The 24114-nt window shown below is 48.9% G+C and overlaps 2 protein-coding genes across 2 annotated transcripts; one reads left to right on the forward strand and one right to left on the reverse strand.

Moving 5' to 3' along the window:
• Window positions 1-14621: 14621 nt before the first annotated feature.
• Window positions 14622-22702, forward strand: LOC113930167 (homeobox protein ESX1-like). Its single transcript, XM_027607288.2, has 4 exons — window positions 14622-14840; window positions 15006-15345; window positions 16835-16880; window positions 22196-22702. Exons 1-4 carry the CDS (start codon window positions 14708-14710, stop codon window positions 22511-22513), a joined length of 837 nt encoding a protein of 278 aa, XP_027463089.1. The 5' UTR covers window positions 14622-14707; the 3' UTR covers window positions 22514-22702.
• Window positions 22623-23954, reverse strand: LOC118356481. The gene is made up of 2 exons (XM_035725350.1): window positions 23089-23954; window positions 22623-22764 (listed from the first exon to the last, which is right to left on the reverse strand). Exons 1-2 carry the CDS (start codon window positions 23732-23734, stop codon window positions 22700-22702), a joined length of 711 nt encoding a protein of 236 aa, XP_035581243.1. The 5' UTR covers window positions 23735-23954; the 3' UTR covers window positions 22623-22699.
• Between the last annotated feature and the right edge of the window lie 160 nt (window positions 23955-24114).

A 24114-nucleotide genomic window follows, 5' to 3' on the forward strand; every position in this document is an offset into this window, starting at 1 on the left:
CTTAACTTCCTCATTTTTTAAATTTAAATTCAATTTAATTAACCTATACTGTATTATTAGTTTCAGAGGTAGAATTTCGTGATTCATTAGTTGCATGTAACAGCCAGTGCTCATTACTTCAAGTGCCCTCCTCAACATCTGTCACTGTTACCCCATCCCCCCACCCACCTCCCCTCCAGCAACCCTCAGTTTGTTTCCTAGAGTTAGGAGTCTTGCCTCTTCCCGGGGCGCCTGGGTGGCTCAGTCGTTGGGCATCTGCCTTCCGCTCAGGTCATGATCCCAGTGTCCTGGGAGCCCCGCATCCGGCTCCCTGCTCGGCGGGAAGCCTGCTCTCCCTCTCCCGCTCCCCCTGCTTGTGTTCCCTCTCTCGCTGTGTCTCTCTCTGTCAAATAAATAAATAAAATCTTTAAAAAAAAAGAGTCTTGCCTCTTCCCCATTATTAGTGGCCTTTTCCTGCTCCCCACCACGTACCTCTCTTCCTCTTTCCTTTTCTTCTTATGCTCTTTCATTATCTTTTTTCTCCTTTCTCCCTCTTCTTTAAGGATAAAACTCAAGGATCTCAGCCCAGTGAGTGTCAGTTAGTTAAAGATGCAAGTGACCGAGTCCTGCCTCTGTGGATTCCGTAGATGCTGTGAAGGGCTAAGGGCCTTTCCGTGTTCAGAATCACCGCGAAGACCATGGTCTCCAGTACTGCCCCTGTTGCGAGGCTACAAACCCAGTGGGTCTATCACTCTGTTTAATGTGCCAAAAACATAAAATGAAACAAAACAAAGCAAATAACCAATATTTGTAAATACATACAGAAAGTTTTAAAAAAATATAACATCACTTCAGAGCACAAACAATTTTCAGACAAATGAAGGGTCGTGGGGCACCTGGCTGGCTCAGTCGGCGGAGCATGCGACTTTTGATCTTGGAGTCATGAGTTCGAGCGCCATGTTGGGTATAGAAATTACTTTAAAAAATAAATCTTAAAAAAAGTATTTAAAAAAAAAATGAATCAAGCCGGGAAATGTTAGCCTGATGCTAGTTAGATTTTTGTAAACAGTGTCTGACTGAAATCAGGGTGAGAAGAGGAAGGGGTGGCCAGTTGTGTAAGTGAAGGGTCAGATTCTGTCTCTCTTCAAAATTTTGATTATTTGGGGCACCTGGGTGGCTCAGTCGGTTAAGCGGCTGCCTTCGGCTCAGGTCATGATCTCAGGGTCCTGGGATCGGGCCCTGCGTGGGACTCCCTGCTCAGCGGGGAGCCTGCTTCTCCCTCTCCCTCTGCTCCCCTGCTCCTGCTCTCTCTCAAATAAATAAAGTCTTTAAAATTTTTTGATAATTTGTTCATAATAATTAATTTTGATTTTTAAAAAATTGCGCAAAAGGTATCATCTATCAGGAATCTTGAGGTTTTGATGTCCCTTAAATTTAATGTAGAGAAAAAAACCATCCCTAAAGCAAGGCTCAATCTGAATATTACCAAACTATGTACTGGGGGAGAATGTGGTGGAAGGGGAATTTATTTATTTATTTACTTTTTAAAAAATAAACTATACCCCCCAACATGGAGCTCAAGCTCACGAACCCCAAGATCAAGAGTCGCATGCTCTACCGACTGAGCCAGCCAGGCTGGCTCCTATTTAAATTAATTAAATAATTAATTTCTTTATTTTAGAGAAAGAGAGAGCAGGGGGAGGGGCAGAAGGAAAGACTCTCAAGCAGAATCCACCCTGACCCCGACCCAGGGCTTGATGTCAATACCCTGAGATCATGAGCTGAGCTGAAATCAGGAGTCGGAGACTCAACCAACTGAGCCACCCAGGCACCCCGCCCCCTCCCAAGAATAGGTATTTAAAAGCATGCATGAATTGAAGGTGATGTATTTCACTTCCCCTACAGTGCCAAATACTGAATATCTGTGGTTTGCGCACCTCAGAAAGGAGCTTGCCAAGATGCCTGCATGTGACTGAAGCCAGCACCCAGGCTAGTATATCTGAAAAAAACTATTTGGTGAGAAATAATTAGCCATGTTCAGAAAATAAGTTTTTTTGTTTTTTGTTTTTTTAAAGATTTTATTTTTATGGGGCATCTGGGTGGCTCAGTCAGTTAAGATCTGACTTTGATTTCGGCTCAGGTCATGGTCTTAGGGTCATGAGATCAGGCCTGAGTCAGGCTCCACGCTCATCGCTCATCAAGGAGTCTGCTGAGATTCTCTCCCTCTCTCTCTACCCCTCCCCCGACTTGTGTGTGCACTCTCTCTCTCTCTCTTTCTCTCAAATAAAGTCTTAAAAAAAAAAAAAGATTTTAGGGACGCCTGGGTGGCTCAGTCGGTTAAAGCGTCTGCCTTCGGCTCAGGTCATGATCCCAGGGTCCTGGGATCGAGTCCCATATCAGCCCCCTTGCTCAGTGAGAGCCTGCTTCTCCTTCTGCCTGCCGCTCCCCCTGCTTGTGCTCACTCTTCCTCTTCCTCTCTCTGACAAATAAATAAAATAAAATCTTTAAAAAAAGACTTTATTTTAAAGTAATCTCTACACCCATTGTGGGACTCAAACCCACTACCCTGAGATAAAGAGTTGCATGCTCCACCAATTGAGACAGGCAGACGCCCCCGGAAAATAAGTTTTGAACTTTGGGTCTTTGTGAGTGGAAAATGGGATATGCGAACCCCAGTTTATGGGAATTTAACATTACCAGAGGGAACATGATTTCCTTAAAAGAAAAAACAAAAAACAATGAAACTACTTCTTCTAGTCTCTGTATACAGTTGTATATTATATATATAATAAATATATAAATTTATTAAAAGTAAAATATAAATTTATAAGTAAATAAAATTAAAATATTTATATAAGTATTTAAATTTTATATGATATGGATAACATATTAGTAATATATAAATGTTATATATAAGTACATATTTTCATATGTATATGTATGTGTATATATATATTAGGGAGGACTTCTATGTGGAGACTATAAGATGGGAATAATAGCAATGTCTCTGTCATAGAATTGGTGAGAGGAAGAAATGACATAACATATGTAAGTACCTGGCACAATGTCTAGCCACCCTCAGAAATGTTCACTACTGGAGCACCTGGGTTGTTCAGTTGGTTGAGCAGCCGACTCTTGGTTTTCAGCTCAGGTCATGATCTCAGGGTCCTGGGATCGAGCCCTGTGTCGAGCTCCGAACTTGGTGGGGAGTCTGCTTGAGATTCTCTCCCTCTGCCCTTCCCCCCACTTGTGCTCTCTCTCAAATAAATAAATAAATCTTTTAAAAGATGTTCACTACTATTATTGCATAATATATCCTATCACCACAGTATATAACCTGCGGCATATGTGGCATAATGGAAAGAGGCATGATTAGAATTACACACTGAAATATCTACAGATGGAACTATGTGATGTCTTGATTTGCATCAAAATAATCCAAGAGCATATGCAAGTATGTTAAATTGATTAGGGTATTGATGAAACAAGCCTGGCTAAGAATAATTGTTGAAACTGAGAGATGACTACATATGGTTGTGATTCTCTCTGCTTTTGTGTATGCCTGACATTTCACATAATAAAAAACATGTTTTGGGTTTTTTTTTAAGTTTTATTTATTTAAGTAATTTCTGCACCCAACGTGGGGCTTGAACTTATAACCCTGAGAGAGTCCCATGCTCTTCTGAGTAAGCCAGCCAGGCACCCCTAAAAAACATGTTTTGTTTTGTTTTTTATTTTTTAAAAAGATTTATTTATTCATCTGAGAGAGAGACAGAGCGCAGCAGCGGGGCGGGCGGGGTGGGGGTGGGCAGAGAGGAGGAGCAGAGGGAGAGGGAGAGAGAGAATCCCAGGCTGACTCTATGCTGAGCTTGGAGCCCAATCTCACGTCCCTGAGATCATGACCTCGGCCGAAACCAAGAGTCCCACGCTTAAGGGACTGAGCCACCGAGGCGCCCAGAGCCATTCCTCTGTTATATGCACACACCTATATACACGACACAGTACACACCGTATATTATATAATATATGCTACACCTCCCCCCCCCCCCCCAATGCAAGCTGAATTGACTGTATTGTCCGACGGGGCTCTTCGCGAAATGTCTTGTGGCCCATCGCCCTTCCCGTCAGTCATCTCGGGCACCTGGCTGAGAAAAGCCCCGGTCTCCGGTTCAACTTGGACGCCACGAGGGTCCTGAGGAACCGGGCGGAAGCACGCACGGGGTTGCCTCCGCGGCTCATTTGCATGCACGCACACAGCCGCCCCGGCGCGGGCACGAGCCCCCTCGGCGCGGGCGGGGCTTTGTCGACTTCTCTGGCGCTAGTTGCAAGTCTCGGCTTTGGGCCGATGCGTGGCATAGCGTTCTGGAAGCCCAGGCACCCCTGGCGGCAACAGGGGCTCCAGCGGCGGGTTCGCACTGCCAGGGGCGGGAGGCCTCGGGCTCCGGAGGGAAGAGTCTAAGAGCCCGGAGCGCAGCAAATCCGCTCGCGCCCCCGCGGGGCCGCCGCTCTCCCTCGCGGTCTGGGAACTGGAATGGCCTGAGCCATCAGCGGCGTGGCCTCGATCAAGGATCCCCAAACCAGTCCTGCCGCTCCCGCACCCGACTGCGGCCCTCTGTGCCCCGCGGCACCCCCCTTCCCTTCTGTCGCGGCCGCTCCCCGTGCCCCTACGGGAGTCGGCCCCGGACTCGCCTTCCTGGGCTAGGAGAGGGAGGGGGTGAGTGAGATGGATGCACCTTCGCCCCGAGGAGCCCGCCTACCTTCAGAGTCCCCTTCATAGTTCATCCAGTTCCGGAATAATCCCATTTAAGCGTTTTCTGCCTTCTTGCACCCATTTTCATCCTTGTCTTCCATCCATCCACGTCAAGCCCTTATAAACCCTACTCCCTGAACTCAGGTCCCTTCATAAGGTGACCCGGCCTCCCACTCACGCTTCCACCTACCGACTTGGAGAGGGTACGGCCAAGCACCTCCTGCCTACTGGAATTTACTTGTTTTAATTCAATTTTACTTTATTTTTTTTTTCCCCAGCCAAATCAGGTGAATCAGCCCTGGCTATCAATGGGGTGACAGATGTTGCAGCCAGATCGCCCTCCCATCAGGAATTTACTTGTTTTATGTTATCTTCTCAGAGCATATTTTTTCGCCACTCGATTAAGTTCATGGAAGGAAGGATCCCTATTTTTTCTTAACTTTTTAATTTTAATTCCAGTATCGTTAACATACAATGTTATATTAGTTTCAGGTGTACGAAATAGTGATTCAACAATTCAGTACATGACTCAGTGCTCATCATGATAAGTGTCCTCTAGGAGCCCTGCTTTATTCATCACAGAATTCGAAGTGCCTGGCACTAAGTAGGCACTCCACCACTGCTTCCGGAATGATAACACAGGGCTCCGGTTTGAGATAATAACACGATTTGTAAACGCAAATTCTTTGTTGGGAGTTGGGGAGGGTGGAGAATAAGGGCTAAGGTAGCAGAGAGAACAAAAAGACCTTCCTAAGTGCTCTATAAACCTAGCTGTTGTTCCTATGTAATGGTTAGTTATTGTTTCTACTATTATTGTTGTCATGTTCTTTTAAATGTCCTCACGCGGTGTTATTTATCAGCTTCTTCCCTCTATTTCTGTGTCTATTTTATCTTAATTCTTTCAGCTTTATTGAGGTATAACAAATAAAAATTACAAATATTTAAGGTGTGCAACTTGATATTTTGATGTATGTGTACATTGTGAAACAATTGCCAAAATCAAGGTAATTAACATACCTATCACCTCACTAGTTTGCCTTTTATTTCTGGTAAGAACACTTAAGATCCACTCTCTTAGCAAATTTCAAGTATCAAGATGGTATTGTTAACGTAATCACCATGGTGTACAATCTTCGGAACGTATTAATCTTGCATATATGAGATTCTCCAACATCTCCCCATTTCCCCTAAACTCCAGCTCCTGAAAACCACCCTTCTGCTCTCTGTTTCTATGAGTTGATTTCTTTTAGATTCCACATGTAAGTGAGGTCATGCACTATTTGTCTTTTCTGTGTCTGGCTTATTTCATTCAACATAATGTCCTCCAGGTTCATCCAAGTTTTTGTAAATGGCATTTTCTAATTTTTTTAAGGCCAAATGATATTCCATTATATTTAAATATATTTAACTATTAAATATATACTTTATATTTAAATATATTTCACCACATGGAGGCATGAACAGTGGTGATTTTACAAGTTTCCTGGTCCTAATGGTCTAATATATCAGACACAATTTAAAGAAAAATCATAGAGGGACACCTGGATGGCTCGGTTGGTTGAGCGACTGCCTTCGGCTCAGGTCATGATCCTGGAGTCCTAGGATCGAGTCCCGCATCAGGCTCCCTGCTCGGCAGGGAGTCGGCTTCTCCCTCTGACCCTCCCCCCTCTCACGCTCTCTCTCTCTCATTCTCTCTCAAATAAATAAATAAAAATCTTTATAAAAAAAGAAAAATCATGGAATTTTACCCTTTACACTGGATTACAGGAGAGGAACCTGCTGTACCAGGCTCCAGACTGGGATTCAGTATGCAAATGATACAGCTTCCTGGAACAAACTTGAAGAGTCCATGGTGTCCTGAGATAGGGCAGAAAACATAAAATCCGCAGCGCTTTATTGCCACTTGCGACCATCAGCAGTAATAGTTAACTTGGGGCTATCTTTGATTTCCTCCTCCCCCTTCTAAGGCTAGAATTCTATATGCAAATGTCTCCCAAGAGTTCTCCCATATTTCATCAGTACAGACGCAATAAAGCACAGGTTCTAACATTTTTTTTAAAAGATTTTATTAATGTGACAGAGAGAGAGCATGCTAGCACACTCAGGGGGAGCTGCAGAGGGAGAAGAAGCAGGCTCCCTACTGAGCTCCGCACTTGGCAGTGGAGTCTGCTTGAAATTCTCTGCCTCTCCCTCTCCATCTGTCCCTCCCCACAACTAGTGCTCGCTCACACGCACACTCTAAAATAAATTAAAAAATAAAAAAAATTTCAAGGTATTAAATTGGCTCTTCTGCTATTTAACATAGAGACTTAGACTTCAGGGGTCTCCACAGCCAAAGCTGATGTTCCATTGATGAAAGCACTCTATAGTTTCAAAACTCCGTGTAACCTTCAGCTGAAAAAAGTGTTCAGTCCATTCATTCCAAGCAAGAAATAAGAAAGCTGGCCACAATCCTGGTTGAGATGGGGCTGTGAAAAGATAAGGAAAGAGAGATCATGGTCATGAGGTAGCTGTCCAAGAGTAGCAACCAAATTCAAGGTCAGAGATCAAGGTCCATTAGCCTCACCCTGCTCCTTCTCACCATTCCTTCCCCTGAGAACCAGAAGAAGACCTTAACCCCTGGGCAATAGACAAATTATGTATATTTTAAGATTTATTTATTTATTATTTTTCAAGTTTTATTTATTTATTTGACAGAGAGAGACAGTGAGAGAGGGAACACAAGCAGGGGGAGTGAGAGAGATTCAGGCCTCCCGACGAGCAGGGAGCCCGATGCGGGGCTCGATCCCAGGACCCTGGCATTATGACCTGAGCCGAAGGCAGACGCTTAACGACTGAGCCACCCAGGCGCCCCTATTTATTAGCTTTAGAGAGAGAGAGAGAGAGCCTGCAAGTGGGGGGAGGGATGGAGGGAGAGTGAGAGAGAATTCCAAGCGGACTCCCCACTGAGTGCAGAGCCTGATGTGGAGCTTGATCCCAAGACCCTGAGAACATCACCTGAGCTGAAACCAAGACTTGGTCACTCAGCTCAACCAACTGAGCCACCCAGGCACCCCGAAAAATGATATTGATTAAGTCTTAATACTCCTTTGACATTTCAGGGACCTTTGCACAAGATTGCGTCTTCTACATTTTTTGTTTCCCCCAACACAGCTAGGTGGTGGTTCACATGTAACATGAATAGGCAGTAGTAAGAGCCACAATTTTCTGAGGGCTTTTACTGTGAAGCAGTACTGAGCTAAGCAACATGCACGAATTACCCTGAACCTTTTCTGCAGACGGGGAAACTAGCACAGACAGAAGTTAAATAACATGCCCAAGATCACACAACTGACAAGTGGCTGTAATGAAATTCATTGAATTAAATATTCAATTCACATCAATAAAATCTTTGAATTTGAGAGAAAAATGTACTATTGCATGTTTTCCACATTTCTCTTCAATAGAAAAGATGGAAAGAAATAAAAAAACATAAAGGGCGCCTGGGTGGCTCAGTCGCTGAGCATCTGCCTTCTGCTCAGGTCATGGTCCCAGGGTCCTGGGATCGAGCCCCGCATCGGGCTCCCTGCTCTGCGGGAAGCCTGCTTCTCCCTCTCCCACTCCCCCTGCTTGTGTTGCCCCTCTCGCTGTCTCTCTCTCTGTCAAATAACTAAAATCATTATTAAAAAAAAGAAATAAAAACGTAAGTCGTGTGTTCATTCTCAGTTCATCGTAACATTTTTTAATAAAAGATTTTATTTATTTGTCAGAGAGAAAGATCACCAACAGGGGGAGCAGCAGCCTCCCCACTAAGCAGAAAGCCCTACGTGGGACTTGATCCCAGGACCCTGGGCTCATGACCTGAGCAGAAGGCAGACGCTTAACCGACTGAGCCACCCAGGCGTCCCCACCATAACATTTCATAAACCAAAATAACCCCATACCTTGGACATTCTGCTGAATGAAGGAGTCACATTAATATATCTTTATGCACTATTTCTGGATTAAAATTAAGCAGAATAAATCATTAGGTGCAAACCAGCTATTTCTCATTTCTTCTTGTAACTGCACCACTTAAAAGCATTCTCTTTTCTGGGCTTTAACTACCTTTTTTGTTATTTATTCATTCATCAATTTATTCTCTATTTTATGATTTAAGGCAACATATAGAAGATGTATACAGAAAAAAAGGAAAAGTTGCTTTTTAAAAAAGTGGATTAAGCTGTTATTTTTCAAAGAAAACACAATGTCACTTTCCCTACATGAATGGTAAGCAGTGTGTGAACGTACAGTATTATGGAAATACAGGACTCTCACACTTTATTATTTTTTAAAAATAATTTTATTTATTTATTTAAGAGAGAGACAGAGAGAGTCAGAGAGAGAAAGCAGGAGCAGGGTGAGGGGCAGAGGGAGAAGCTGACTCCCTGCTGACTCTGGGATCATGACCTGAGCCGAAGGCAGACGCTTAACCGACTGAGCCACCCAGTGCCCCTTATTTATTTATTTTTAAGTTTTCATTTATTCATTTGAGAGAGGGAGAGATAGCACAAGCAGGGGAAGGGGCACAGGGAGAGGGAGAAACGGACTCCCTACTGAGCGAGTAGCCAGAGAGGGCTCAATCCCAGGACCCCAAGATCATGAGCTGAGCTGAAGGCAGACGCTTAACCGACTGAGCCACCCAGGTACCCCTTAAGTTCTAAAATTACCAACTGTAAAACGTTATTTTTGAGGCAATCAGGGAAGTCTAAACGTAGGTGACTGGGCCATGATTCCAGCAGATTATTGTTGCTATTTAGCTGCTTGGATGGCACTGTGGTTATGCAGGTGAAATGTCTAAGTTTTTTGGAAATGCCATACACATAAAGATGTAGAAATAAACAGACATATTGTCTTGAGTTTATTTCATTTTTCTAAAAGTTCTTTTTTTATTTTTTTAACTAACCTCTATACCCAACAGGGGGCTCAAACTCACAACCCCAGATCAAGAGTCACATGCGCGGCCTACTAAGCCAGCCAGATGCCCTAGCATTGGGTTCCTTTTAAATTATGATAGCCATGAGGCGCCTGGGTGGCTCAGTCGGTTAAGCGTCTGCCTCAGGCTCAGATCATGATCCCAGCCTCCTGGGATAAGCCCCAGTCGTCATCAGTCATCTCCATCAGGCTCTCTGCTCAGCAGGGAGACTGCTTCTCCTGCTCCGGCTCCCCTTGTGTGTTTGTGCTCCTTCGTGCGTGCTCTCTCTCTCTGTCAAATAAATAAAATCTTAAAAAAAAAATAAATTCTCACAGCCACAAGAGGAGAATGGATGGAGGAGAGGGGCATAAAAGTAAAGAATGGAGGAACGGAGGGAGGTAGAAGAGAGGAGAAGATGACGGAGGAAAGAGAGGAGAGGGAAGGAGAGAAGGAAGGAGAGACAAAAGGAGACCGGCTTTCCATACTTCGTTCTGACTTCATAAGAATTCTGGGAGATGACTATCGTCATTTGAGTGAGCGTTGGTAGGAACAGTGGTCGTTGCCCTATTTCCCGGGGCGGGGGGGGGGCGGGAAACAGAGGCGTAGAGACAGTCAGGCTTGCCCCTGGCATGCAATGAGCAGAGGGCAGGAAAGAAGAAGAACCAGGCTGTGCCCTGAAACCAGATGCATGTGGCCAAGTCCACAGCCCGCATTCTACCCAATTCCCTGGTCTTTTCTATGATATTTCTTAAGCTGGGAGGGGGTGGTTAGGGACACTGTCCCCCCTCTAGTTGATGAAAGGCGCCCACATTACTGCAATGTCACCACACACGGAATTTTGCGTTCCAATTCCAGGGGACTCGCGACGTACCTGGTGAAGAGCCAGGGCCTCTATGTGAGGACACAGGCTCTGGACCTTGCTCCCCACACCCACTGACTGCAATGAATGGAAGCAAGAGCCGGCTGAGACTCCCCCCCGACCCAGAAACTCATCCTAAAACACTGCTTTCATGAAGGGCCAGCTCCCCCCAGCCCAAACCTCTTTCAGATTCCATCATCCCAAATATACACATTCCAACGCCTTCCTTGAACTCAGCCCCCACCTACCGTTTAAACCTTATTGGCCCCTCAATACAGAGTTCTCTGCAGAATCCTCTCTAGCCTCCTCTCCAGCTCACACTCCAGAGCCCCCTGGCTGCGTCTGGGTTCCCTGAGACAAGCCTTAGACTTCTTCCCTCCCTCCCAGGGTTGCTCACACTACCCCCTTTAACTGAAGTTCCACGCACAGCCTGCTTAGCCCGTACCCACCTCTGACTCCGTCTGAGGAGGAAGGGAAACCCCACAACTCCCCAGAAGCCATATCTGCTTTGACCAGGGGCTGCTAGGAACAGTCTCTTCAGAGCTTTGGATCCTGGCCCCCTCCAGCAAGCTGTGTCGCCTGGTCAAAGTCACCGAACCTCTCCAAGCCTCCATGGCCTTGGTTAAGGAAAAAGCAAAAAACAGTGATGCCCCCACCCCACCCCCCCGGGGGGGGCCCACAGCACCCCGTCCCGCACAAGGGACAGCGGTAAGGTGGATGAGCCAGGCCCTGGTGCACAGTGAGCACTCCCGGGAGGGCCCCAAGCACGAGCAAGCATATCCGTTCACTCCACAGGCTCTCCCATCTGCTCAGGAGCGGGGGCGAGGCACCCTGTCCGGCACCTTCGATCACGGTGAGGGCCCATGTCCAGCCTGACCCCACTCAGTCCTGACCCCTTAACTCCAGCATGGGCTCCACTTGTCCGAGTCCCCCGCCCCGGGCCTTACTTGCATCACTTCGAGTAGAAGCCACAGCTCGGGAGAGCAGGGGGCATCACGATCCCCGTTCTGCAGAGCTGGCCTGGGAGGCGCAGAGATCAGCCGGTTTACCTGGGCCACAGAGCCAGTTCGTGGTGCTGGGACTCCATCATTTCCAGCTTCTCGCTCTCACATGGGCTGAGCTCTCTCCCCACACTGGGAGAACCAGGGCACGCGGGTGGCTGAGTCTGGACCGGACACCTGCCCCGCACCGCCTGGCAGAGGGCCCTGGCAACACAGCAGCCGACAAAGCTTTACTGACTGACTGAGGCCTGTGTCGGTACAAAGAGGCATGTAGCGGAGCGCCTGGCTGGCTCAGATGGTGGAGCGTGTGACTCTTGATCTTGGAGTCAGGGGTCCCAGCCCCACATTGGGTCTAGAGATTACTTAAGCAAACAAACAAACAAGAAAACAAAAAGCCAAAAAAGAGGGAGAAAAAGACCCGAAGGACAGGTAGGGCTAGAGAGCTCAGAGTCTCAAGACAACCTTCTGTCCGCAGGCCAGCCGTGAGTGAGTGACCACCGCCTCTCTCCCCTCGTGGGCCCCTGCGACTAAAGAAACACAAAACGGACTGAAAGCGGAGCTGTGAGACCGCACGGTAGGGCCCGCGGGAATAGTGTATTTTTCTCACCTCAGTTACTCCGGCAGCACCCTGGTGAGGTAGTGGCTACTGCCATCCCCCTCTTACAGATGAGGAGACCAGGGTAAAGTGAGAAGAAGCAACTCAGCAGGCCAGCCAGCTCGCAAGGGGTGAGCAAGCCGGCTGCAGATGGCAGCCCTCCGGCTCCAGAGCCCCCTCCCGTGAATGTGGCACATGGAACCATGTGCCACCCAATGTGGGGCTGGGACCCCTGACTCATGTTCCGTGCACATGGAACCATGATTCGGGGCTACTTTTGCCGGGGACGAGGCTCCGTTCGGTCGCTAAGGCGTGCAAGGTGTGAAGGTAGGGAAGGAAACATGTTCAGTGGATGCTGGCACGACAGGTGCCCAGGGAGGGCGAGATCTGTCAAGGGTCACGTGAGTGACCGAGGCGGAGCAGGCAGGACTGCTCCGCGGAGATCGGAGACAGGAAAGAACACGCAGAGACTGTAGGTGGTCTAACACGCAGATGACGAGAACCCTTGTAGGGCTCTCACGCAATAATTAACCCCAAGTCAAAACTGTGCCTGGGCTATCTGGCCAACGGCGGTGGGGCGGGGGCCGGCCGCCCTCACCAAGGGCCAACCAGAGGAGGAAACATTTGGTTCAAGTCAGGAGGAGGTAGTCCCATTGTCATCCCTTACCACCTCTGTGAAAACGAATTGGTCCACAGACCTTTCTTAGTGTCTTACCCGTCCTCTGGGAGCACGAGGCTGGGGCACCTCTGTCCCTCAGGCGCAGTCGGTGAGGTGCCTAGGGCCCATGCTGCATTTAGGAGCCCACAGAAATGCTGTAGCTTCGGATTTCAAACGGGGCGGATGAGCACGGTAAACATGGGCTAAGTCAGGTACACTGTCCAGCACAGGACCCGTTCTTAGAAGCTATTTTCAATATTTAGGATATTACCAAGTGTCGGAGCATCTGTAAAACAGTTCTGGAAGGGAAACCCGCAGAGCCCTCAATCCGGCCCGCTCTCTTTTATTTGACAAGAAAGAAGCATGCGTACCATCAGGTTGAGTTCAGTATTTGCTTAGGGTTTTCTTCTTTGGACGTAAAATTTACATACAAAAGAATGCACGCCACCTTACATTTATTGAACTGGGACAAACTATATAGCCACTCTGTATCATCGATTCCGTGCTATACCCCAAATCTCTTGGCCCTTGTCCTTTTATTGTATTCACCTGGAGAAACCAAACACCTGCTTAAACTCCACTCTCCAACCAATAAGAATGTATCCCCGGCTGCAAGAAACAAAAATAAGAAAGGAAACGAAAAAGAAAACAACAAAGAAATGAAATTTATTTATTCCTCAGCAAGGGCTCAGGAAGCCATTTCCAGGAAAACCGAGGGGAGGAGGGTGGGGGGGGGTGGAGAAAGAGCGGCAGGAAAGTGGGTGATGACCCAGATCCAAAGGGTCCCACCCTAAGGGACATGCATGCTTGTATAGAGAATCTCGAGGCAGAGGCATAGACGCTGTGCCCAAAGGTGTTTCAAGATCCATGGTTGCAATGAGACGAACAAAACTTTGAAAAAGAGAAACTGAAAAAACCCAAACGAGCAGGAGCTCTGTCCAGTGGAAGCCGACCTGGAACGCTCGAACGCCCTGCGCAGGTTCGTAGCCCTGTACTGAGATGTGGCTTCATTACTAAAATCCCGGAGGCCCAGGGGGCGCCTGGGTGGCTCAGCCGGTTAAGCGTCTGCCTTCAGCTCAGGTCATGACCCCAGGGTCCTGGGATCGAGCCCCGCATCGAGCCCCGCATCGAGCCCCGCATCGAGCCCCGCATCGAGCCCCGCATCGGGCTCCCCGCTCGGCGGGAAGCCTGCACCTCCCTCTCCCACTTGTGTTCTCTCTCTCTCTCTCTGTCAGTTAAATAAATACAGAAAATCTTAAAAAAAAAATCAATAAAATCCCGGAGGCACAGGACACTCTCAAGGGGGCAAGCGTGGTTTTATTTGCAGAGCGCATCTGAGCAAGAGGCGCGCTCAGAAGACCGCAGCCCAAGCTCCTGTTCCCGGGGACCCAGGGGTCTGGCGGGCTCTGACTTGAGCCGCCTCCCGGAAAAACCTCAGACGGTGCCACCTCGGAGCCCACCACCTTCCTTGCATTACTATTCCCCTCTAGCCCCGGCGGCGGGATTCGCAGGGCTGGCCCAAGAGACATTCTCCCAACACTTGGGCAGGGCCTCCAGAGCTAGGGTGAGGTCTGTGTCTCACCCTACCCACACGGGCTTGCGCCATGCAGCACAGCGCCTTCCTGTGGGGGAGACAGGCCACCCGTTCGGGGCGTGCGAGCCCAGCTCCGACTTGAAGACTCATCCCCTCTAGCTAGGCATTGCCGGCTCCGACGCCCTCGGCAAAGAGCGCCCTACCCGAGCTCCCCTTGCAAGTGCACCCGCCTGGTTGGTGCCCAAGCCCGGACCGCATGCGCACGTCCGCGAGCCCAACCCCCAGCAGCAGGCGGTATATAGAGAGGGGGCGCCTACCCAGACACTCGGGAACCCGACAACGCCAGGACCGCTTTGCCGGAGCCCGTCCGCAGGCCACCGCTCTCGGCGTCGTCACCCATGGATCCAGAAGGATCCGACGGGGAGTCTGCAGAAGACGGCACCAGGGATGTGGAGCCTCCCGGCCCAGGCCAGGACGATGACCCCGGCTTCCTCAGCCTGGAAGTCGACGAGGACCGCGAAGAGCCGCAGGGTCGGTGCCCGTTGGGACAGGCGCCTGCAGCAAGCCCCAGAAACCAACGTTCCCTGGGCGAGGGGGGCGGTCCCGACACCCCGCAGATGCTGTCCCTCGCGCCCTCCTTCCCACAGCCTGGGCACCGATGCCCTGATCTTTCTGTCTGGATCTCCTCCTCTGCAGAAACCCGGCCTGCGGCGATGTCGCTTACCGAAGACACCGAAGACACCGGAGACGGAGCGGCGGCGGAAGCGGGGGACGAGGTCGCACCGGAGCAGGACCCTGCGGCCGCTGAAGTCGAGGAGGAAGCGGACGGCGACGGCGACGGCGACGGCGCCGCAGAATCTCCACCGCCTGGGCCAGGGCAGCCGGGGCCGGGGGGGCCGCCGCTCCAGGCCCCCGTCACGGGTCCGGCGCCGGCACAGGGGCAGCCGACGACCCTGCGCGTCATGTTCAGCCTGTTTCAGCTGCGCGAGCTGGAGAACTTCTTCCAGCGCACCCAGTATCCCAACGCGTTCATGCGGTAAGCGGGCTGCGGCGCTGGGCGCGGGCTCCCGGCCTCGCGGGCGGCGGTCGGCGGGCTGGACGGGCTGCGGCGCCGGGCGCGGGCTCCCGGCCTCGCGGGCGGCGGGCGGCGGGCTGGACGGGCTGCGGCGCCGGGCGCGGGCTCCCGGCCTCGCCGGCGGCGGGCCGGACGGGTTCGCAGCGTCTCTGTCCTCGCGGCGGACGAACACCCAGCGGCGTCGAGGCTGCCGGGCCCGCCGGGCACTGGCGCTTCTGCGGGAGCTGAGCGCTCGCTCTGCGGGTGGGGCGGCGAAGGCGGACGCTCGCTCGGGCGGGTTTGATCGCGTCCAGCCGGGAAAGCGTCCGCCGCCCTTCACAGAAAAATGTCCTACTGGCAGCAGGGTGGGCGGGGACGAGGGCGACAGGTCTGAGACGCGGGAGCAAGTGGTTTAGGATCCTACCTTTGTTTAAAATCGTGGTAAGTCTACTCGTCGTGAATTATTTCTGCACTCGGTTTTTTAAAATGATTCATTTTCAGTAATCTCTACACCGCCGTGGGGCCCCTGCACCCATTTTTACATTTTTAAGTAGTGCACTTGAAAACTATCTGGATTAGTGAATATTCTGCATTCCCTTCGATTTTGCTAGAGGTCTTGAAACAATGAAAAGTTAAAAAAAAAAAAAAGAAGAGGAAGAAAAGAAAAGAAAAGGGGCGCCTGGCTGACTCAGTCGGTAGAGCCTGTGACTCTTGATTTTGGGGTCTTAAGTTCGAGCCCCACGCCGGTTGTAGAGATTATTTAAAAATAAAATCTGAAAACAGAGTCCAATTAAATCTTGCTTGAGGGAAAGCTGCCCTGCAGAAGGAAAGCTCCAGCTAGATGGTACAGGACAGTGTTGGGGGCGAGGCGTCTGCGGCTGTGGGCGGAGGTAGGGGAGGAGGAAGTCAGTGATACCGAAACTTTAAAACAAGCACAACCAAAGAATGAACAGCAGTTCGTGCCATCCCTTAGCACCTATGGGAATGTACTCTAACTTGGTCATCACTGAGGGAGAGAGAGAGAGAGAGAGAAGGAGAGGGAGAGAGAGAGAGAGAGAGCTGGGGGGAGAGTCAGAGAGAGAGGGTGAGAGAGATGGATGGACAGCACCTTATTGGAGGGCTCTAATTTAATCCATAAAATGGGGTTAAGAGCAATGATCGAAAGTCGGTAGGGCTAGATCCTCAGAGATATTTCTTCATTTTGAAGTTGGTAACACTAAAGGAAACTGAATTAGAATGTCGTGTGTTCTCGGGGACTGTGCCTCCTTTACCCAAGAGACTTGGCTTTCCTTCAGGTCTTGGTCCACTGCATCTCATTGTCAAACCTGAAATGGTGTGACTTTCCCTAAGTGTACAGACTGGTTCCTGAAATGTCACTGACATCTCCCTGAAAAAAATGTTAAAAAGAGGAAGGAAAAATGCTGTATTTTAATTCACCCCCAACTCCAAATATTGATTTTTCTCCCCTCAGCCAGGAGCTTGCAAGATTAATCGATGTGCCTGAAGCCAGAGTGCAGGTCAGTAAACCCGAAAGAAACCATTTGGCTGGGAGCCGTTCTAAAACCGGCTTCAGGACTTGGACATCTTTGTCCTTGACCTTCTCACCGTCCTGGGTTTTTGTGGCCTTTGCTAGCTTTGAGAAATAAGTGTTGAACTTTTGGGTCTTGGTGGGGGGACAACGGGATAAATAAAGCCCAGGTTTGGGAAATTGCCCATTTCCAGAGGGAACATGATTTCCTAAAGGAATGAAAAAACTAGTATTGTATCGTATCCCTTCTATAAAATATACACACATGTCTGTATAAACTGTACCTATATATACTTTTAGATGTCACTGAATTAGACATAGAATACACATATTTATACGGATTTTTAAATATAGCACAAATAGAAATATAATCATAGCTATAGATCATATATATAGTATACGTATTATTTTTATATGTAATATATACCTGTATACTAACGGATACATGTATTTACACATAACATCATAATTATGGATCATATATATAGTATACGTACTATTTTTATATGGAGTATATACTAACATATATGTGTATTTATTATATAAATCAATATGTGATCTAGAAGTACATGGAATGTAGTGGGGCGCCTGGGTGGCTCAGTTGGTTAAGCGACTGCCTTCGGCTCAGGTCATGATCCTGGAGTCCCGGGGGCTCGGATCGAGCCCCGCTTCGGGCTCCCTGCTCAGCGGGGAGTCTGCTCCTCCCTCTGACCCTCTTCCCTCTCGTGCTCTCTATCTCTCATTCTCTCTCTCTCAAATAAATAGATAAAATCTTAAAAAAAAAAGAAGTACATGCCATGTAGTAAATATGAATATAAATTATATAACATATAAATCACATTTAATTCATAGAATATATGCTTACATATTCATCTAGTATAGAATATATATATTTGATATGTTAAATGTATACGTAATAAATACACAGTATATCAAAAGTATATTCTTTTTTAAGCATCTTCCATAACAGATAAATACCATATATATCGATGTGACATCATTGTTATTGCTAATATAAAATATATTTCTATAATGCACATATAATTAATCAGTTATTATCTACGATGTTATTAATATAGTCCTATGTAATATACAATTACCATATACTATAGCCAATAGATTGTTCTTTGCTGTATCAGTTATGGATTAATATTTATTTATTATGAATTGATATTAGTTATTGAGTAGCACGTTAATCTATTGATATAGCAATATCATTATATGGTAGTAATGTTTCTCTACAATAGAATCATCATGTATTATTTAAGTATTATACTATAAGGGTATAATTATGTAATTCCTATGTATTCCTGTATAAGCACTCATACGTGACTTGTATATACACAAGTTTATATTATATATGGTACATTTATATATAACCCATCTTAGAACAATATATACAGAAACATAAATATTTTATATAAACGTAAAGAAAGGAATACCCGCAAGCACACATACTCAACAGACAGCTCAGCTCCTGAAAGGGTTATCATGCAGGCACCACTTCACTGTCGGGTCACATTTGGATGGAGTCTGAAGTGGAAATCGTTCAAATCGCTCAACTCACCAAGGAGTTGAATTACACTGATTTACTGAAAACGAGCATAAGCTCTTTGCCTAAGGAGTGAATTTACAAATATTTTGGCATAGGCTTGAGGGAAGATTTCACACACATGACACAGCAGATAAGCAACTACCTTATGTCCAGTGAAGCTGAGACTTACAGGGAGGGTAGACCTTCAAGTACAACAGCCTGGGCCTCCTGCTCTTGGTATTTCCTCGTAACATATGATTTTTTTCACTCTAGGATTCAGACGGAAACAATTGTATTTTGTCATTATAGAATTACTTTTAATTTATTTTAAAAGTTCAGAAATTTATTTTTACTCTTACTGCTTGTAGTGCAGGTGCCTAGGCCTCTTGCTGGGTTGTTTTTTTTTGTTTGTTTGTTTTTTGTTTTTCCAATATATATGATTTCTTTCTTTTTTTAAGATTTTATTTGAGAGAGAGAGTGAGCGCGTGAGAGAGCAAACACAGTCGGGGAGCGGCAGAGGGAGAAGCAGACTCCCCACTGAGCAGGGAGCCTGACATGGGGCTGGATCCTGGGACTCTAGGATCTTGACTGGAGTCAAGGCAGACGCTTAACCAACCGAGCCACTCAGGCGCCCTAATATATACGATTTCTTGCTCTAGGATTCAGACGAAGGCAATTTTACCTTTTAATTTAAAAAAAATATTTTATTTTATTTAAAAGATGTTAAATTTCATTAATTTACTTTTAGAGCTGTGGCTTTTAAGTACTTGGTAAACAGGTGTGGAGAGTGCCAGGCCTACATCTTCATTTTCTGGAACTCCTTCATAGTCGGCCTGATAACCTTGTTAAACAGTAGACCCGTGCATTACGGTGGAGATGGGAGGGGGGTAGGTGCCACCTTTGAAATCTGTCTACAAGAGAAAAGAAACGAAAGCAACAATTTCAAACAAGGTTCCACCAAGCTAACAAAGGTGGAGGCCGACCCAACCAGGTGGAGGCCGATCCAACCAGGTGGCCGCCACCCCAGCACAGGTGGAAGCCTAAGGCCAGAAAGATGCCTTGGGGATATGACTCACATTCCAATCTCTGAACCGACCAAACGCATTAGTGAATATTCCTGTGAGGAATGTCTGACACCTGAGATTTTGATCTTCCTCTTGTGGTCCTTTTAGGAAGAGATTGTGTGGAATTTGTCACTAGTGGGCACTGGCTCTTAGTCCAGGCTGGATTCTGACGTGTGCTAATTGGAAAGACTTTTTCTTTTCTTTTTTTTTTTTTTTAAGGATTTTATTTATTTATTCATAAGAGACAGAGAGGGAGAGGGAGAGGGAGAGGGAGAAGCAGACTCCCTGCCGAGCAGGGAGCCCGATGCGGGGCTCGATCCCAGGACCCTGGGATCATGACCTGAGCCGAAGGCAGACGCTTAACCCACTGAGCCACCCAGGCGCCCCGGCACTTTCAATTTTCAAAGAAGTTTTTCCCAGTTTTATGAAGACATAAGTTGCATAGAGTCCTGTATCAATTTAAGGTATACAGCATAATGATCTGACTTACATCTATTGTGAGGTGTTTACCACAGCAAGTCTAGTTACCATCCATCATGTCCTAGAGAGACAGAGAAGAAAGGAAAAAGACAAAAAGAAAAATAAACAGTTTGTTCTTTGTGAATAGAAGTCTTAAAATTGAATCTCTTAACTGGCATAGATACCATAAGGTAGTGTTAAGTATAGTCCTTATGCTACATTAGAGTCCTGGTACTTATTTATCTTAGAACTGGAAGTTTTTACCTTTTGACCACCTTCAGGCAGTTCCTCCACCCAAGCCCTCTAAAAGTGGTCACAAATCTGATCTCTTTTTCCTTGAGTTTGTTGGGTTTTTTTAGATTCCCCATATAACTGAGATCATAAAGTGTTTGTGTGAGGAAGAGTTTAATGGATGTGCCCCCAAGTGCAGTAAGAGCTGTTATATGAATCCAGTATTAGAAATACGGAAGGAGGATCAGTGTGTACCTCAGCTAGGCTACTTGGCATTTGTGTAGATTTGGCCTCTGGTAAACTTGGATCCCCCCAAGATGAGGTCCACGGCGCTGGTGTTTTTAGACAGCATATTCATGCAGCAGAAAGACCAAATACTAGGACGGCAGAGGGAAAATGAGGCCACAGGGAGAGTAGAGGCCCCCTTTGTGTCAAGTGACATTTGCAAACCGGGAATGTCTACAGATATTAAATACAAAGAAATTCCATTAACTGGGATGCGGAGAGGACAGTGGAGTCCAAAGGACAGGTTTTATTTGTAGGGTTCAGAGTTGGCAGATACTAGGGAGGAGCCATTTTGTGACTCCTCACCCACATGGTGGTTGACTGTCTTCCTACAATGTCAGTTTCACCTTCTTGCCTTAAGAATACTGTATGATTGCACTTATATGTGGACTCTTAAAAACAAAACTAATCAACAAACGGAGCCGATACAGACTCATTTACAGAGGACAGGATGGAGGTTGCCAGAGGGGAGGGGGTGGGGGCATGGGAAAAATAAGTGAAGGGGATTAGGAGGTACCAACTTCAGTTGAAAAATAAATCCGGTGCGGAGATGAAAAGGACAGCGTAAGGAATATAGTCAGTGATATCGTAATCCTTTTGTATGGTGACTGCCCTTACCGCGGCGAGCATTTTGTAGAGAACTGTCGAATCACTATGTCGTACACCTGAGGCGAATACAGTATTGTATGTCAACTGTAGTTCAGTGAACAACAGAAAAGAGGATAAGGGATGGGATGGGGCTCTCCTGGTTGAGTAGAGGGGCCTGGGGAGGGGGGGCGGCCCTGCCCCGCTGGGCAGCAGGGGTCCTGTCCAGGGTGCTGGAACCGTAGCCAGAGAGGAGGGAGCTGACCGGGGGCTGAGCCCAGGAAAGCCTGGAGGGTGGTGCAGGCTGGAGGCTGCAGAATCCACCACAGTGACGGCGGTGAGCCTCTTTGCCCCCGATCTGTTGGCTGGACGAGATTTTACGAACTTAGCAAATCTGGTCCTAGTTCGTGTAAACACGCATTGTCCCCGATGTCTGTAACATTCAGGTAGTGTCCAGCGCTTCGGCTTCCTCCTGTCCCAGCAGGACCAGCCACAGGCTCCTGGGCCCTCCATGCCCAAGCCTCGCTCACAATAGCATCTTTTTCACTCTGAAGCGGTTTCAGAAGAGGAGCGACCCTTCAGTCATCCTGAAAGGAACGCTGCTGTTGTTGAAAGATCCGGCACGTTCCTATGGATGACGTACTTACTCTTTGTTCAAGACGGGCTTTTCAAAATGGGGTTTGTTCCCCTCAGCAGGACTCTTGGACGATGCTGAGCTTCCCCCATAAGCAGGGTGACACCTGCCTAGTGACTAGGGGCCAGTGGCAGCTGGACAGCTGCTGGTCAGCTGTGAGGACACAGACATCCCAGGTGTGACAGTCACGGCAGGGACAGAGCGCCGTTCCTCACCTACACCTGCTGCTGAGAACGGGGAAAAGTAATAGGCAAGGTGGGAGGACAGAGGCAAAGCAGAGAGCCGAGCCAGAGCCTGGCACAGCCTGGCGCAGCGTGGGTGCCCTCTCGGGGTGAGCTGCAGGGGGGCCCGTGGCCCTGAGTTCCCTAAGCGATTTTAGCAAGAAGGACATAGCTCCCCTGATGCCGTTTCAAACCTTAAGGGCATAGAGAGTAAGTAGCCTGCTTGTTTTCTCCTGTATGACATCCAGTGCTCAACGTACTAAAACGATCTCTTTTTCTCTCTGATTGAAGGTTTGGTTTAAGAACAGGAGGGCCAAGTGGAGGAGACATCAGAGGGCACTGAGGTTCAGAAACGTGCCCCCCGTGGCCATGGTCCGCCCCATCATCTTTAACTTGGGTGGACCCTACCGTGCCGTCCTCAATCAGGAGCGGCCGGATTGCCTGTGCGTTCTCCCCCAGCCACTGCTGCTGGGACCACCTCCGCGGCCCATGCCGCTCTTCCCTGTTGCCTTCTTGCCTCCTCTGCCCTGGCTGCCTCCACCTTTCCCTCCCTTCGGCTGCCCTCCTGTGGGCGCTCCCGGGTTCCTACCGTCCGTGGTTCGCTGGTAAGCCCTTTTCCCACAGAATGGCCTCCGTGACGGTTTTTTCCCACGGTGCTTTTGAGCCCAGCCCCATTCTGTGTAGCTCGCCGCCAAGAGCAGTTCACTAAATGCCCGCTAAATGTATGCAGGAGAAGTGCAAATTCACGGACCCTCATTTTTGGGCACTTGTTGTCTTTTCAATAAAGTTATCAATTCACGCTCGGCGTGTTTGTTTTGCGCGTGGTATGGGGTCAGTGCATGTGATGGACGGCGCCGTTCCTGCAGAAAGGCAAGGAGGCCTGCTGCTTTCAGGCAGCCGCGTCCCTGAGCCGCCATCAGGAGGCCACGGCCCTGTCTGAAGTTCCCCAAGTGCCCGCGGCCGGCTTCCAAAGACCCACCGTGCCCTCCAGCACCCCATCTTCCCCCGCACTCCCCCCTGCCCCCAGCCCGTGCCCCAGCGGTCCCGCGCCGCCGTGCAAGACGGGGTGGCGTCCGCCTCCAGGGAGAGAACGCTGTGCTTCCAGGCGGGGCTGAGCCGCAGCCGCGGGGAGGTGCTGAGGCCCACCCGGGGACTGGAAGGGACACTTCTGAGGGGCTACTCACGGGGCTCCCGGAGAAGCGGCAGCCGGCCGTGCAGCGGCTGGTGCTCCGCAAGTTGTGTCCGGTGCCGGCCCTTTGGGTGGAGGAGACGCGGCGACGGCATTCCGGCCGGAGGGTCCTGCGTCCTGCGTCCTGCCTCCGCCAAGGTGCCACGAGAGGGGACCCCCTTCAAGGCCGGCGCTGGGCTCTCGGTCCTCCCTTTCCCCCACGCCCCAGAGGCCGAGGGCCCAGCATCGCTCGGTCGCCGGCTCCCAGCTGCCCGGCGCCCTTCGGCGAGACCGTGGCGGTGGCCCGCGGTCCTTGCGTGCAGTCGTTCCAAGTCGGCGGCTGAGAAAGGACAGGGGTTTTTGTCCACCGGGACTCGCGGAGAGAGAGGGGCTCCTGCGGAACCGAGGCTGTGTACCTGTTGCCCGATCGGGTTATTTACACTGGCACACACCGCCCTTCGTGTTGCCAGGACGACCCCAGCCCTGGGGACGAGTTTTGCCGGTGCACCCAAAATGTCTCCCCCGGTCCCCCAGGTTTGGGTTGTGGCGCCGCAGCGGGTTCTGTGAGCCCAGGCGTCGGCGATCTCCCGGATCCGAGATCGGGTGGCCCCCTCGTGTGCTAGCAGTGGTTCCGGGGTGCCGCCTCGGGATGGGGGAAGCATAGCGTTTCTTCGAAGCTCCCCCAGCCCGGCGAAGCTGCCGGCTTTCTGCGTCGCCGCCGCTGTGACTCACCTCCTTCCTCCCCGCAGAGACCTGGGTGGCCTCAGCCCTTAGCTGTGGGCCCTCGACCCCATCCCGCATCTCCCTCTCAAGGTGTGTTCTCCAGGAGCTGTCCGGGCACCATCTTCGCGTCTGATTCCGGGACGTTTGCTTGTAAATAGCAATTTTTTTAAAAACAGCATGAAATGTTTTCACTACACTTGACTAATAGTACAAACCAGTAATCACAATAGGCAAATCTCTGTATCATATATATTTAATATATTAAATATACACAACAATAAAATAACCCCCTACCTTGAAAAAATACGGATTCATTTTT

This window comes from Zalophus californianus, chromosome X, assembly GCF_009762305.2.
Source record: "Zalophus californianus isolate mZalCal1 chromosome X, mZalCal1.pri.v2, whole genome shotgun sequence".
Taxonomy (NCBI): Eukaryota; Metazoa; Chordata; class Mammalia; order Carnivora; family Otariidae; genus Zalophus; species Zalophus californianus.